The 15,134-nt window shown below is 40.0% G+C and overlaps 1 protein-coding gene across 4 annotated transcripts in view; it reads left to right on the forward strand.

Annotated features, from left to right (window-relative positions):
* TDRD1 (tudor domain containing 1) overlaps positions 1–15,134 on the forward strand; it is a 54,767-nt gene that overhangs the window by 4,825 nt on the left and 34,808 nt on the right. For 3 of the 4 annotated variants that reach the window (XM_050803099.1, XM_050803097.1, XM_050803098.1), the window contains exons 2-4: positions 3,548–3,878; positions 6,671–6,729; positions 14,838–14,982. In XM_050803099.1, the coding sequence (XP_050659056.1) occupies positions 3,554–3,878; positions 6,671–6,729; positions 14,838–14,982 (529 nt within the window). In that variant the 5' untranslated portion in view covers positions 3,548–3,553. Of the gene's footprint in view, positions 1–2,919; positions 3,143–3,547; positions 3,879–6,670; positions 6,730–14,837; positions 14,983–15,134 lie in introns of those variants that run through there. The other variant, XM_050803100.1, reaches the window with a different exon arrangement.

Here is a 15,134-nt window from a genome sequence, read left to right on the forward strand (position 1 = left end):
TTATTTGATGCCTCAGCGTGTCTCTGCATAGGCAAACCAGAGCTGGAGTGGCGACGTGAAGGAACCGCCAGATACACCTGGCTCTGCATCTTCTCCTTCACCATCCTTAGGCTGTGCTTATTACTTACTCCCTGATTACAAAACGTGTGATAAGTCACCAGGCCTCAGGACCGTGTTGCAGGAAGAAAGGGGTGAAGGACTGTGCTAGCCACGTCTGTCCCTCTTCTGCAGGGTAGGGAAGAGCTTTCTCAGAAGCCACCTCAGGAGAACTCTGTGGCCAGTATCGTCGCTAACTCTAGCTGGCAAATCAGAGGTTGAATGGTGTTTGAGTCTGCTACAGTATCTGGAGGTTCTTAATATTTATCTCACTTTTGAAAAGGTATCAAATTTGTCATCTTTGTGATAGTATTTCCTGGACTGCTTACTATTTTGGTAAGTTTTCGTTGTCACATGGTTATGTTTGCTATCATTTCCTTTGTGATTGTTTTAACTACTTTTAAACTAAACAAAAGAAACCCTTCACCCATGGCTATTGCAGGCTGATTCTCTGTGAAGCATAATCTGAGATGGAGATTTGTGTGTATTGTGATGAGTGAATGTGGCCTGTATGATACTAGTTTTTTTGTATTCGAGATGGATTTTGCAGTCCAGTGTACACTCAGTGTTGAAAAAAAGGAATGTTATTGGTTATATTAGTCCCGATTAGGTCAAGTTTGTTAACTCATACAGTCTTTACTATTGCCTGTTTTCTGTCTGAGTAGTAGTTGTCTAAGATAGATGCGCCCTAATCATAGTGGACTGAATTTCTTCTCCTTCAGTCAAATTTTGTTTTATACACTTCAAAACAACATTAAATGATTCAAAGATTCCTGGCTGCTTTATCTCCTTGGAGTGTTTGTTTTTTGTTTTTGAGACAGAGTCTCATTCTGTCGCCCAGGCTGGAGTGCAGTGGCGCTGTCTCAGCTCACTGCAACCTCTGGCTCCCAGGTTCAAGCTCTTCTCCTGCCTCAGCCTCCCGAGTAGTTGGGACTACAGATGCGCACCACCATGCCCAGCTAATTTTTGTATTTTTAGTAGCAATACGGTTTCACCATGTTGGTCAGGCTGGTCTCGAACTCCTGACCTCAAGTAATCCACCCTCCTTGGCCTCCCAAAATGCTGGGGTTACAGGCATGAGCCACTGTGCCCAGCCTGTGTTTTCTTAAGCAATGTAAAGTATCTTCATGTATCTTAATAGTTTCTACCTTGAGTTTGATTTTATGTGCTACTGATACTAACATTACATCTTTTTTTTTATTTCGAGACACAGTTTTGCTCTTGTTGCCCAGGCCGGAGTGCGATGGTGTGATCTTGGCTCACTACAACCTCCACCTCCCAGGATCAAGCCGTTCTCCTGCCTCAGCCTCCCGAGTAGCTGGGATTACTGGGGTGTGCCACCATACCCAGTTAATTTCTGTATTTTTAGTAAAGATGGGGTTTCACCATGTTGTCCAGGCTGGTCTTGAACTCCTGATCTCAGGTGATCCACCTGCCTTGGCCTCCCAAAGTGCTTGGATTACAGGCATGAGCAACCGTGCCCGGCCTAACATTACATCTTTTAGCTGTTTGCATAGAGCATATTTTAGTCCTTTTATTTGGAACCTTACCATATGACTTGGTTATATGTGTGCCTTTTGTGCCTAACATTTTACTGAATAATTTTCTTCCTGAGTTTATCTCTCTTTTTTTTTTTAACTAAGACTAACTCATTGATACTTGGATTACTTGGGCTTGATTCTGTCATCTTATTTGATGTTTTCTGTACCTGAATTTTTTTTTCTATTGGATTAAGATTTTCTTCTGTGATTTTAAAGTTATATATTCTGTTTGTCTGGCAGTTACTCTAATATTTTAATGCACATTCTTTGTCTTTCTTGTACAGAGTATACACTTTATTCCTCCCCGCCTGCACCCTACCACCACCTGATTTCTCTGGAGTTTCTTTCTTTTTTTTTTTTTTTTCTTTTTTTGAGATGGAGTCTCACTCTCTCACCCAGGTTGGAGTGCAGTGGCACAATCTTGGCTCACTGCAAGCTCTGCCTCCTGGGTTTACGCCATTCTCCTGCCTCAGCCTCCTGAGTAGCTGGGAGTACAGGCACCTGCCACCACACCCGGCTAATATTTTGTAGTTTTTAGTAGAGACGGGGTTTCACTCTGTTAGCCAGGATGATCTCGATCTCTTGACCTGGTGATCCACCCGCCTCAGCCTCCCAAAGTGCTGAGATTACAGGTGTGAGCCACCGCGCACGGCCTTTATTTTTCTTTTGTAATTGAACAACATTGCTCTTATTACACAAAACATTGCGGTTCTCAGCCTGTCCCTTCAATTTAGGCGTGCTTATCCATACAGTTTTACTTCCCCTGGCAGCTGCAGTATCTCCCCCATCGCTGCCCACCTGCAGTCATTCTGTTAGGGATCTTCTCAGGGTCGGTCCAATAAGAGTTCCCTACCTTTGAGTGTGCCTGTATATTTTTGTTTTTCATTATCTTGTCTGTATTCTCATTAGGTTAGGTTAGGCCTAATTTAAAGTAAGAAATGAGATAAGTCGTAGGACACCAACTGCTATTTATTTTTTTCTATTCAAGACCATGTTAAACAACATTTAGATATTACTCATGCTAGTTTCAGCTGTGACATTTTTCCTCCTGCTCAGCTGTTTGGGGAGCAGACAAAGCTATCAGTCACTACTTGAGAAAGAAGAGGTGTTTGTCCCTTTTAATTCTCCTGGGCAGGGCACTTAGCATTCTTTAAGATTAATAGAAAAACAAGCCAGCATCCTTTCTGGACAGAGGTTTCTCAGAGACACTTTGTGACAAATTAAACTTGGAAAGCTTGCAACATTTCCAATTTACTTTCAGAGAAAGATGCATAGATAGGACCTTAAAAGCAGTAGGTATAAATTACAATTTGTGGAAGTTCAGCTGGAGATGATAAAAGCAGAGACCTTGGCAAAATGGGAGGAAGGAGGGGTCAGCTGAGATGGATTGTGAAGCCTGCGCAGGATGGTCAGGCAGTGAGCGCGAGGGCATTCTGGGTAGAGCGTTCAGCATATTCAAGGACTGGATATAGGAGAGGGTAGAGGGATTCTGAGAAGGTAGAAAGGTAGGTGACAACCTGATTTAAACACACCTCTTCTGTTGCATTTTGCCATTAAGGTGTAAGCTTTAGCTTGGGAATATTTCTTTTAAAACATGAAAGACCTTTTCAATTAGTGTTGTCTCAAAAGCTTTTACAAGTAAGGAATGGTGTTGAATGCTGAGATTTACTTTTTTGATTTTTCATGAGTTGGTCTGTTGTTGATTTCTGTTAGAGTTCATACTTACAGAGAATCGATGTTTTTCTTGTGCCTTGTCGGCCAAGTTTTGATGTCATGGTTATACCTGCTTTGGAATCATTTTATAGGAATTATCTGTTACGTAAATGTATCTGGGAGAATTTCTCTGAGCCTGCAGTTCTTCTGAAATTTTGAAATTAAAAGATGTCTTTTCAATACATTTCTCTCCTTAGGCCTCTATGAGTGTTAAATCGCCATTTAGTATGATGTCAAGAAATAATTTGGAAGTACCTCCTTCTAAGATGACAGAGCCATTTAATTTTGAGAAAAATGAAAACAAGCTTCCACCACATGAGTCTTTAAGAAGTCCTGGAACACTTCCTAACCATCCTAATTTCAGGCTGAAAAGCTCAGAGAATGGAAATAAAAAGAACAATTTTTTGCTTTGTGAGCAAACCAAACAATATTTGGCTAGTCAGGAAGACAGTTCAGTTTCTTCAAAGCCTAATGGCATCAATGGAGAAGTGGCTGGCTCCAAAGGAGACAGGAAAAAATTGCCAGCAGGTGAGTGAAAACCACAGGCTTCCTACTTCTTGATTCTCGTGGTTTCTGTGACTTACCAGAAGTATATATAACCACACACCAGTGGGCTATTAACAGAACAGGCACATGACTACCTTACCGTATTTGCATTTAATTATTATTGTAGAAGGAAAATCCAGATACCAAGTGGCTGCCTTCGGCTTCATTAATCTCAGAAAAAATTCCTGGGGAGAGAATGAGCTTTTTTCCCCACAGAGGACTATACTAGGAATGCAGAAAGGAAACACTCTAGCTTTTTTATGGGTGTTCTAAAGATTGACCGTATCTTAAAAATACTGTGCAAACTTTATGCATATATCACAAAGATACAGCTAAGATTTTAATTGGTTTCATGTGACTTATCATTCCTTTAGTTCCAATTCTAAAAATGTTTTTCGGCTGGGTGTGGTGGCTCATGCCTGTAATCCTAGCACTTTGGGAGGCTGAGGTGGGCAGATCACGAGGTCAGGAGTTAGAGACCAGCTTGGCCAACATGGTGAAACCCCATGTCTACTAAAAATACAAAAATTAGCCGGGTATGGGGGCGCAAACCTGTAGTCCCAGCTACTTGAGAGGCTGAGGCAGGAGAATCGCCTGAGCTTGGGAGGCAGAGGTTGCAGAGTTGACATCATGCCACTGCACTCCAGCCTGGTGACAGAGCGATACTGTCTCAAAAAAAGAAAAAAAAAAAAAAAACACACACCTTTCTAAGGCGGTTAGGACCTGGTAGAATTTAGTTTCTTTGTGAAGGTATATGAGATGTGATCTTTTAACATGGTAATATAATTCTCAGAATGTGCCCTTGGGCTTCTGGGCTTCTGCAAGATGTCAAAACTGTTTTCCTCACATTCTTGCCTTTTCTGCTATGCCAGCTTTATACTGATAGTGCAAAAGCAAATTATTAGCTCAGCTTAAGGCAGGAGCGCCAACCTGGGTGAGGGTTCATTGAGTTTTTCATTGTCATGCACTTCCAGTTAAAAGGAAAACCAGAAATGGCAATTTCAGTTAAAAATGCCCTTGATTGAGCAGTAAAAAGTATTCAAGTATTCTGTTAAATCTTGACCATTGTGTGCAGTATTTTTAGTATTTGTGTGATGAAATGGGAATGACTCCTTTTATCCTCTGAAGTAGGAAAAGCATGTGTGCAATTGAGTTGTGAGCTGAAGAGACTCTTTTCTTGGAATATACTTTTTACTTGAAAAGATGACACACTGGTTATTCAGATTTACCTGGCAAGCATTTTCTCAAAAATTAAAGTGAGCCCTTTACTTCAAGGAAAACAGCTGACAGTATTTTGTCAATGACAAAGTTTAAGCTTTCAAGCAATTTCGGATTTTAGGAAACTTGTGTCTGCCACTTTGAGCTTAAGAACTTCCCAAGACAGACTTTTCTGGTAAGATGCATGGTGATATTAACACATGAATATTAATATTTTTATTTTTTTTGGAGACGGTCTCTGTCACCCAAGCTGAAGTGCAGTGGCACAATCATGGCTCACTGAGGCCTCAAACCCCTGGGCACAAGCGATCCTCCTGCCTCAGCCTCCCAAAACCCTGGGATTACGGGCATGAACCACCACAACAGGCCCTAACTCATGATTTTTTGCTATTGCATAATGAAATATGTCAACATTTGGTAATGCCGCATAACTCAGTGAACCTGTCTTTTCCAAATGGCCAGTGCATGATATTGCTGTCATGCATGGGCAGAAATCCAAAGTGTGGGATAAATCAGTGAATTCTAGTGTAACAATATGAAAAGTTCCTTAATGTGGTTTTAGAGTTCACATTGCTTCTAACTCTATACCACTTCGTTTTGGTGTATTAATAAAGGCAAATATCCACAGTTAATAGAGGAGGACATTAAGTATTCCTCCTCCTTGCAAATACCTGTCTCTGGGAGGCCAGACCTTTTTTTTTGTTTTGTTTTGTTTTTTTTTCCAAATACCAGAAGCAACTTTTCACTGAGTGAAGGCAAAAACTATATATGAATCCAGCCGTCTTCTGTTAAGCCAATCATAATGATATGCAAAAATGTGTGATCCTTCTATATTTTGTTTTGAAAAATACAGTTTTTAAAAATTGTCAGCATGTAATGCATTTATTTTTAAATGGATGCTTAAGTTTAGTTTTAATTTCTAATACAGTAAATATTGATTGAAATAAACCATGTAAACAAAAGCTCTGCAGGGTCCTCAGCTTTTAAGAGTGCAGAGGGTTTCTGAATCCAGAAAATTTGAGAACTGCTGCCTTAGTGAATGGAGAAAAGTTCACAATGAGAGGAGTACTAGTCAAGAAAATTTTGGACAAGTTCTTTTATTTATATTTTTATTTTTTTTGAGACAGAGTCAGTCACCCAAGCTGGAGTGCAGTGGCACTGTCTCAGCTCACTGAAACCTTCACCTTCCAGGTACAAGTAGTTCTCCTACCTCAGCCTCCTGAGTAGTTGGAATTACAAGTGTGCACCACCATGCCCAGCTAATTTTTGTATTGCCCATGTTCATGTTGGCCAGGCTGGTCTTGAACTCCTGACCTCAAGTGATCCACTTGCCTCAGCCTCCCAAAGTGCTGGGATTATAGGGGTGAGCCACCATGCCTGGCTAAGTCCTTATTTTCTGTTGGGCAAAGTAGGATGTTGCTTAGGTTCTGGTGTAGCTATAAGGTCATTGTGGTATAGCCCTGTTACTTGAATATCACCTAATTATACTATTTTTCATTATTAGCAATAAAAAGTAATATTTGGCTTTTATTCAAAATTGTGTTTTTCCTCCCCAGGAAACTCAGTGTCATCACCAAGTGTAGAAAGTAATTCACCACCCAAAGAAGTGAATACTGTAAGTTACTTTATTGTGTGTTTGCTTGCTGGGGTAAAAGATTCTAAACATGTTTTGGTATTTAATAAAGAAGTATTCAATTTGTAGGTATCATTCAAGATCAGACATTTTTTATTTAATGTACATTTTTAAAAAAGAAAACTTCCTTAGGTCATTGTAGATTCACATGCAGTTGTAAGAAATAATGGGGATCCTGTGTAGTCTTTCGCCTGTTTCCCCCATGGTAACATGCTGCAGAACTATAGTATAGCATCACAGCCGGGTTATTGATACACCATCAAGATACGGAGCATTTCCATCACCACAAGGGTCTCTTACATACCTTGTTGCTTATGTTCTGGTGTAGCCAATCCACTTTTCCTTCTGCGCCTGCCCTCTTAATCCATAGCAGCCACTGATATGCATATTTCCACAATTTTGTCATTTTTGAGAATATTATATAAAAGGCTACGTACAGACAGTATGTAACCTTTTGGGATTGGCTTTCGTCATTTCACATAATTATCTAGAAATTGATCTAGGTTGTATGCATCAATCATTTGATCCTTGTTATTGCTGAGTAGTAGTCCATGGTATGGACAACTTGTTTAACCATTTACTTATTGAAGGACATCTGGGTTGTTTCCACTTTTTGGCTCTTAAAACTAAAACTCTATATCCATTGATGTACAGAATTTTATGTGAACATGTTTTTAATGCTCCAGGATAAATGTCCAGGGTTCAATTTCTGGGTTGAAGAGTAGTCCCAACTTTGTTTTATAAAAAACTGCCAAATATTTTCCAGAGTGATGGTATCATTTTACATTCATTCTTACCAAGGGTGTATGAGAGCTTGTTTCTCTGCATCCTCTTCGGCATTTGGTGATGTCGTTGGTATTTTTATTCTACCCGTTTTCATCACAGATGTGTAGTACTATCTAATTGTGGTTTAACTTGCATTTCCCTCTTGATTGATGATAAACATCTTTTCATGTGCTTATTTGCCATCTGTACATCTTTGGTGAAATGTTTTCATGTCTTTTGTCTATTTTCTGAGTTTTTTACTGTTTTGAAAGTTCTTTGTAATTTTCAGATATTAGTCATTTGTCAAGTATGTGATTTGCAAATATTTTCTCCTAATCTGTAGCTTGTCTTTTCATCTTAATAAAGTCAGTTTTTCCTTAATGGATTGTTTTTGGTGCTTTTGATACTCTGGATCCTGAAAATGTTCATTTTTTCCCCAAACAATTTGATAGTTTTACTTTTTTTTTTTTTTTTTAGATGGAGTCTTGCACTGTCACCCAGGCTGGAGTGCAGTGGCCTGATCTCGGCTTACTGCAACCTTCACCTCCGGGGTTCACGCCATTCTCCTGCCTCAGCCTCCCAAGTAGCTGGGACTACAGGCGCCCGCCACCGTGCCTGGCTAATTTTTTTTTTGTATTTTTAGTAGAGACAGGGTTTCACTGTGTTAGCCAGGATGGTGTCGATCTCCTGACCTCATGATCCGCGTGCCTCGGCCTCCCAAAGTGCTGGGATTACAGGCGTGAGCCACTGAATAGTTTCACTTCTTACATTTAAGTTTTGATCCATTTTCAGTTAATTTTAAGATTTTAAGTTAAGAAACTTGAGAGATTTATTTTTGCCTGTGGATGTTCAATTGCTCCAGTGCCATCTGTTGAAAATTTTCTTAACTGAATTGCTTTCACACATTTGCCAAAATTCAATTGGACATATTTGTGTTGGTCTAGTTGAAGTTATTTATTTTCTGTATACTATGTGTCTGTCTTTCCAGTACCACACAGTCTTGATTCCTGGAGCTGTGTAGTAAAATTTGAAATTGGGAAAAGTGGTTCCTTTCACTTGATTTATCTTCTTAAAATTTTTTTTAACTATTCTAATTCCTTTGCCTTCCAACATGCAGTTTAGAATAATCTCATCTCTACAAAAAATATTGCTGGGATTGTCATGTCAATTGCATTAAACCTATATATCAGTTGGGGAATTATTGACATTTTTGCTGTGTTGAATCTTCCAATCCATGAACATAGTGTTTCTCCTTTTATGTAGATCTCTGATTTCTTTTGTTTTGTAGTCTTTAGCTTACAGGTCCTGTGCATGTTTTGCTAGATTTACACTTCAGTATTTGATTTTTTTTGAGTAACTGTAAATACTATTGTATTTCTGTCCCCATGTTCATTATTTGAAAATATGATTGGTTTTGTATGTTTATCTTCTGTGATCTTGCTGAAGTCTTTTTTTTCTTTTTTTTTTTTTTTTTTTGAGACGGAGTTTTGCTCTTGTTGCCCAGGCTGGACTGCTGGGCTGCTATCTTGGCTCACTGCAACCTCTGCCTCCCTGGTTCAAGCGATTCTCCTGCTTCAGCCTCCCAAGTAGCTGCGACTATAGGCATGCGTCCCCACACTTGGCTAATTTTTGTATTTTTTAGTAGAGACGGGATTTCACCATGTTGGTCAGGCTGGTCCCAAACTCCTGACCTCAGGTGATCCACCCGCCTTGGCCTCCCAAAGTGCTTGGGATTACAGGCGTGAGCCACTGGGCCCAGCCATTGAAGTCCTTTTAAGATCCCTTGCAGTTTTCTACATAGCCAATCATATCATCTGCAAATAGGGACAGTTTTATGTTTTCTTTTTCAGTGTATATGCCTTTGATTTCCTTTCTTGCTTTATTGCATTTACTGTAGGAACTTTCTACACTAGGTTTGAATCACAGTGACAGTGGACACCTTGCCTTGTTTCTAATCTTAGGGAAAAAGCATTCAGTCTTTTACGATTAAGTTTAGATGTAGGTTTTTGTAGATATTCTTTATCAAGCTGATGAAGTTTTCTCTAGTCCTGCTTTTCTGATCCTTTTTATCATGAATAGGTGTTGAATTTTGTCAAATGCTTTTTCTGTATTGATTGATATGGTAATGACTTATTTTCCTTTAGTATATTAATTTGGTAGATTACATTGTTATTTTGAGTGGTTAACCAGCCTTGCATTCCTGAAGTGAACTACGCTTGGTCATGGTGTATAATTATTTTTATGTATTGCTGAGTTCTATCTGGTAATATTTTAATAAGAATTTTTACATACGTTTTCATGAGAGATTTTGGTCTGTAATTTTCTTTTATACTGTCTGTGTGTGGTTTGAGTATCAAGGTAATATTAGTTTCATGAAATGAATTGGGAAGTGTCCCCTCTTCTGTTTGCTGGAAGAGAAATTGTATAGAACTGGTGTTAATTCTTTAAACATTTGGTAGAATTCTCCAATGAAAACCATCTGGACCTGGAGATTTCTTTTGGGGGAGTTTTAAAGGTATGGTTCAGTTTCCTTAATATTTATAATTGAAGTCTATTCAAATTGTTTCATATTGTGTTTGCATTTTTTAAGGAATTTGTTCATTTTGTCTACACTGTCAAATTTATATGTGGAAGTGTTCCCAGTATTTTCGTGTTAGTGTTGTCTGTAGTAATGTTCCCTATTTTATTCCTGATATTGGTAATTTCTGTCTGTCTTTATTGTCTGTCTCGCTACAGGTTTGTGTTTCATTGATCTTTCCAAAGAAATAGGTTTTTGTTTCATTTTTTTCCTGTTTTTAAAATTAATTTCTTCTTTATGTTTACTGTCTCTACTGCTTTTGGGCATTTTTTTGGTCATTGATTGGGGGTTTTTTTGGTTTGTCTTTTTGGTGGTTGGTTGGTTGGTTTTTTAAGACAAGGTCTCCCTCTGTCATCCAGGCTGGAGTGTAGTGGCACAATCATAGCTCACTACAGCCTTGTACTCCTGGACTCAAGCAGTCCCACCTGCTGAGCCTCCTGGAGTAATTGGGACTACAGGTGTATGCCACCACACCTGGCTTTTTTTTTTTTTTTTTTTTTTTGTTCTGTAGAGATGGGGGTCTTGCTATGTTGCTAGGCTGATCTTAAACTCCTGGCTTCAAGTGATCCTCCCACCTTGGCTTCCCAAAGCACTGGGATTACAGGCTTGAGTTGCCCTGCCCAGCCCCAGTGTATCTTTTATTTATCTTGAAACTTCATCTTTAACTCATATTATTTAGAAGTGTGCTTTAGTTTCTGGGTGTTTGAAGATTGTTAGTATTTTTTCTGCTGCTGATTACTGGTTTGAGTCTATTGTGGTCAGAGAACAGCTTCTGAATCACATCAGTTCTTTTAAGTTTGTTGAGGTTTGTTTTATGGCTCAGGATGTGGTCTTGGTATACATTCTCTTGGCACTTGAAAAGAATGTGCCTTGTCTGTTGGGTCAGACGATCTATAAATATCTAATAGCTCCTGTTGGTTGGTGATGTTGTGTTCCATCCTCTTGCTGATTTTATATCTCATTATGTCAATTGTTGAGAAGGTATTAAAGCCTCTATAATCCTGGGTTGTTTATTTTCAATTCAGTTAGGCTTTATATTTTGCAGCTGTGGTTCATGCATATTTAGGATTGCCGTGTCTTGTTGGGTTGACTCGTTGTCATTATAATGTCCCTCTCTTTGGTACTTTTCTTTCCCTGTAATCTGTTTTATCTGATATTAATACAGTCACTCATTGTTCTTAACATTTACATATTTTTCCATCTTTTTACTTTTGGTCTATATTGTTATACATAAAATGAGTTTCTTATACACACCATATATTTGGGTAAGGTTTTTTAATTCACTAGGACAGTCTGTCTTTCAGTTGGTATACTTAGATAATTTACATTTGATGTAATTGGTACTTGAGAGTTTATGCCATTTGTTTTGTTTTCTGTTCTGTTTATTTTTCCTGCCGCCTTGTGGGTTACTTGAATACTTTCTGTAATTTTGATTTTTATCTGGTGTTTTCAAGTGTGTCTCTGTATACCTTTTCCAGTGGTTGCTCTGCATACTACATCATGTATACGCAACTTATGACAGTTACCATTTTACCAATCTGAGTATAGTGCAGACACCTTAACCTCCCTGTGCATTTCTTTACCTTCACCCGTTTATGTCTTACATATTCTATCTCATAGATTTACAACTCCTTCAGACGGTTTATCATTTTTGCTCAAACTCTCAAACATAATTTAGAACACTCAACAGGAGAAAGTCTATTGTACTTATTAATATGTTTCGTTTATCGGGTCTCGAACTCCTGAGCTCAGTCCTCCCACCCCGGATTCACAAAGTGCTGGGATTACAGGCATGAGCCACTGAGCCTGGCCTGTTGTGTTTTTCTTCTCTATTTCAGTGTTCCTGCCTTTATCATTTCTTTTCTCTTTAGAGAACTTCCTTAGGCCATTCTTTTAGGATAAAGCTGCTGGTAACAAATTCTCTTAATTTTCTTTCATCTGAAAAGTCTTGATTTCCCATTCATTCCTAAAGGATATTTTCCTTGGATAAGTTTCTCAGATAAGTTTTCTTTCAGAACTTGAAAAATGTTTTGTCACTTTCTTCTGGCCTCCACGGTCTCTAATGGGAAATCTGTCTTTTTAAAGACGCCTTACTGCCATGTTGCTCTTTGGGTCTCCAGGTTCCTAGCCAGCCCACCTCCTCCTTTCCTACTTTCAGCGTCACCTTATGTTTGTTTTATATAGAAGTTCAGGGTTTTAGTTTACCTTAATAGAATGAATTTTAAAAATCCTCCCTCCCCCATACAGGTAAGGGATTCTTTTCCTCTTTCTGCTTTCAAGCTTTTAATTTTCAGAATTTTAAGATGTGTCTTGGTGTTTAGTCTCAGTTTACTCTGGGGCTCACTCAGCCTCTTAAATTAGTAAATTTTTATCTTCTGCCAAATTTGGAAGTTTCTGGCAGTCTTTTTTTTTTTTTTTTTTGGAAACAGAGTTTGACTCTTGTCGCCCAGGCTGGAGTGCAGTGGCGTGATCTCAGCTCACTGCAACCTCCACTTCCTGGGTTCAAACGATTCTCCTGTCTCAGCCTCCCAAGTAGCTGGGATTACAGATGCCCTCCACCACACCCAGCTAATTTTTGTATTTTTAGAAGAGATGGGGTTTCGCCATGTTGGCCAGGCTGGTCTTGAATTCCTGACCTCAGGTGATCCCACCAGCCTCAACCTCCCAAAGTGCTGGGATTACAGGCGTGCGCCACCGTGCCCGGCCTCAGCAGTCATTTTTTGAGTACTTCTCAACCCTACCTTCTCTCTCCTTTCTGAAGACACAAATGCTAGATCTTTTGTTATAGTCCCACAGGTCCCCGAGACTATTCATTTATTAATTCATTTTCATTCTGTTGTTCAGATCAGGAGTTTCTGTGGTTCTGTCTTCAAGTTCACTGATTGTTACCTCTTTTCCCTCCATTATGCTAGTGAGCCTGCTATTGTGTTTTTTATTTTGGTTATACTTTTCAGTTTTAAAATACCCATTTGGTTCTTTATATCTTTTATTTATTTAGGGAGACTCCGTATTCATTTGTTTCAAGCCTATTCGTAATTGCTTGTTAACGTATTGATGACTGCTTTAAAATCTTTATAGGTAAATGAATGTTTTTGTCATGTTGATGTTGGGTGCTTGATTTTTTTTTTTTCCGGCATTCATTTGTGATCTTCCTGATTCTTGGTGCAGTGAGTTATTGTCTATTGAATTCTATTGAAACTGGGATATCTTGGGTATTATGAGACTTTTTTTTTTTTTTTTTTTTGATTCAGAATCTTGCTCTGTTGCCCAGGCTGGAGTACAGTGGCGTGATCTCAGCTCACTGCAACCTCCACCTCCTGGGTTCAAGCGATCATCGTGCCTCAGCTTCCTGAGTAGCTGGGATTATGGGCATGTGCCACCATGCCTGTCTGATTTTTGTATTTTTAGTAGCAATGGGGTTTCGCCATATTGGCCAGGCTGATCTCGAACTCATGGCCTGATCTGAAATCATCTGCACACCTCATCCTCCCAAAGTGCTGGGATTACAGGCGTGACCTACCACACCCAGCCTCTATCTTATTTAAACTTCCTGTCTTAGCTGGCTTCCTCCGACACTGCTCTGGCTGCTGGTTTGTTACTGCCAGGTTGGGGGTATATGTCCAGGTTCCCTACTCAGCCTCTGATATTCAACTGGGGAGCTCTTTCTTTTGGGTGAGGATGGGAGTTCCAGCTTCACAGGAGGCCTCAACTGATTGCTTTCTGGCTGACAGTGGTGAGTACCTCATTACAGCTCCCCATTTGGTCTCTAGTGACACGCATGGAGAGAGGGCCGACTGATAGAGAGGGTGTTAGGAGGGATTAGTTTGTATTGAATTGTGGTGGAAAGTCCGGACTCTCCACTGGGCCTTTTCTGACACCACGTTGATGGGGATGGGGGCACCTCATTGCTGCCAGGTGGAAATCCAGGTTTGCCATGTGGTCTCCATAGGCAGGGATGTCATCCTTCCACTTCAGGGATGAAGTGCTGGCACCCTATTCTGTTGGCCTTCTCTGATACCATACTTGTGAGCAGGTTGGGGCACCTCACTGTAGCCTTGTGAGGGTGGAAATCTTGGCCCCACACTCTCCCTCTGTGGGTGGGAGTGGGGCCACAGTTTTGTCTGTGGTGTTTGGAGTAGAGCAGTTAACGTTAAGTTTTCTGTCTTTCTGGTCTGCCTTTTTTTCTAGTCCTTTGGCTAGACAGAGCAGGTTTCTAAATTTTTTTTTTTTTTTTTTAATGATGAGGGTCTCACTATGTTGCCCAGGCTGGAGTGCAGTGGCCATTCACAGGCACTATCGTAGCTTGCTACAGCCTTGAGCTCCTGGGCTCCAGTGTTCCTCCCGCCTCAGCCTCGGAAGTAGCCGGGACTGCAGGTGCCCGCCACCACACCCAGCTCGAGAGTACAGCTTTTCTTGTTGGAGTTTTTATCATCTCTGCCTTCCCGTGTTTCTGGGTTGCTGGCTTCTCCAGCACCCAGTCTGGTATATATGAGGCAAAAAGAAAACCCAGACATCTTACTGCCATGTCGCTCTTTGGGTTTCCAGGTTGCCAGTCAGCCCACCTCCTCCTCTCCCACTTTCAGAGTCACCTTATGTTTGTTTTATATATAAGTTCAGGGTTTTAGTTTACCTTAATAGAAGGAATAAGGAAAAGTACATCTACTTGATCTTATCTAGTCCCAAATCTAGTATTTAAATGGAAAAGTTATCGCCAAATTCTAACATTGCTCTTCTCTATTCTTAATAGAAGCCCGGAAATAATGTACGTCCTGCAAAATCAAAAAAACTAAACAAGTTGGTCGAGAATTCCTTGTCCATAAATAATCCAGGGCTCTTCACCTCCTTAGGACCTCCCCTTCGGTCCACAACTTGTCATCGATGTGGCCTGTTTGGTAAGCATATTGTTCTTAGGTGTCTGAATTCTTCTACATATTTGAAAATCATTTTTATTGTGGCAGATGATAAACATTAAGTGTAGTTAGAGCAGTGTCCCCATGCCACACACACATCTCAGCCTCAGCCGCCGTCAGCATCCTGCCGTTCC

Source organism: Macaca thibetana, chromosome 9 (genome assembly GCF_024542745.1).
Source record: "Macaca thibetana thibetana isolate TM-01 chromosome 9, ASM2454274v1, whole genome shotgun sequence".
Taxonomy (NCBI): domain Eukaryota; kingdom Metazoa; phylum Chordata; class Mammalia; order Primates; family Cercopithecidae; genus Macaca; species Macaca thibetana.